The sequence below is a fragment of the Hipposideros armiger genome, unplaced genomic scaffold (assembly GCF_001890085.2).
Source record: "Hipposideros armiger isolate ML-2016 unplaced genomic scaffold, ASM189008v1 scaffold_62, whole genome shotgun sequence".
Lineage (NCBI taxonomy): Eukaryota > Metazoa > Chordata > Mammalia > Chiroptera > Hipposideridae > Hipposideros > Hipposideros armiger.
In genome coordinates this window covers 5167746-5168705 of record NW_017731412.1, presented here as the reverse complement: position 1 = coordinate 5168705, position 960 = coordinate 5167746, and the positions used below count along the sequence as shown (strand labels likewise).

Sequence of the window (960 nt, the reverse complement as noted above, 5' to 3'; positions counted from 1 at the left end):
ATTTTTTTGCAGAAGAAGCCCTTGCTCTAAATCTGATGCTAAACCTCAGTAGGTTAAAAAAAAAAAAAAAGAGCTTTCTGGTAGAAATGTCAGAGATCCAAGAAGAGCTGCCGAGGGCCGCATCATTCATTCTCTTTGGTATTATCCTCAGAAAACGCTTTCACAGATTCCTGAGAACTCTGCAGAATCAGGTTGAAAACCCAACCCAACAATAAAAAAAAGGAACCTATTCTACAGATGAACAACTCTCTTCCAAACCTTCCAAATTAAATCTGTGCATCACTTTGCCCAAGAAGCCTCCACTGTGGCAACGGGGAAGGTGTTCCCCGAGTGCTAAGCGGACACTTTTTCTTTTCTCCCGTCCTTGCTGATCTGTACGAGCTGGGATGTTTCCCACGAAACCCAGCCATGCCCAGGTCTGAACATGCAGGAGTGAGGAGCTGGGAGGAAAGGGGAGAATGGTGAGGTTTCCATTTGACCTCTGAATTGACAAAGCAGCAAGAAGCGCTGTTCCTGGATAAGAGCGTCAGAGTTCGTTGCCATCTGGGCTGGAGAGATCCCGTGCCCTGGAGGGCAGAGGGTTTTGCTGAAACAGGCTTGGAGACCAAGGGACCTCCAGGGGACACTGGATTCTGCCTCCTTTCTTTAGGAACCGTTTTCTTTAGGGCTAGTCCGTTCCTGCATGTCAGCCTGTCTACCGCCTCTCCGTGACCTTGGCAGGCCTTTGAGCGCTGTTTCCTATTTTTGTCCCTTAGGATGACAACCGCTACCATGAGGATATTTTCGGGGTCACCCTGAGAACATATGAAGTGACCAACCGCCTTAGATCTGAATCCATTGCCTTCATTGAGGAGAGCAAAAAAGACACCGATGAGTAAGCTGGCCCCATCCCACAGGCAAGGGGTGGGCAGAACCCTCTGTCCTGGGTCCTGATGGGCAGGGATGTCTGATTTCATTGCC

At 49.2% G+C, this 960-nt stretch overlaps 1 protein-coding gene across 1 annotated transcript in view; it reads left to right on the top strand.

The window, feature by feature from the left end:
• Positions 1–960, top strand: part of NOS1 (nitric oxide synthase 1) — a 165560-nt gene that overhangs the window by 160332 nt on the left and 4268 nt on the right. Inside the window, exon 19 of the mRNA XM_019641581.1 lies at positions 756–874. Coding sequence (XP_019497126.1) covers positions 756–874 — 119 coding nt within the window. The remainder of the gene's footprint in view (positions 1–755; positions 875–960) is intronic.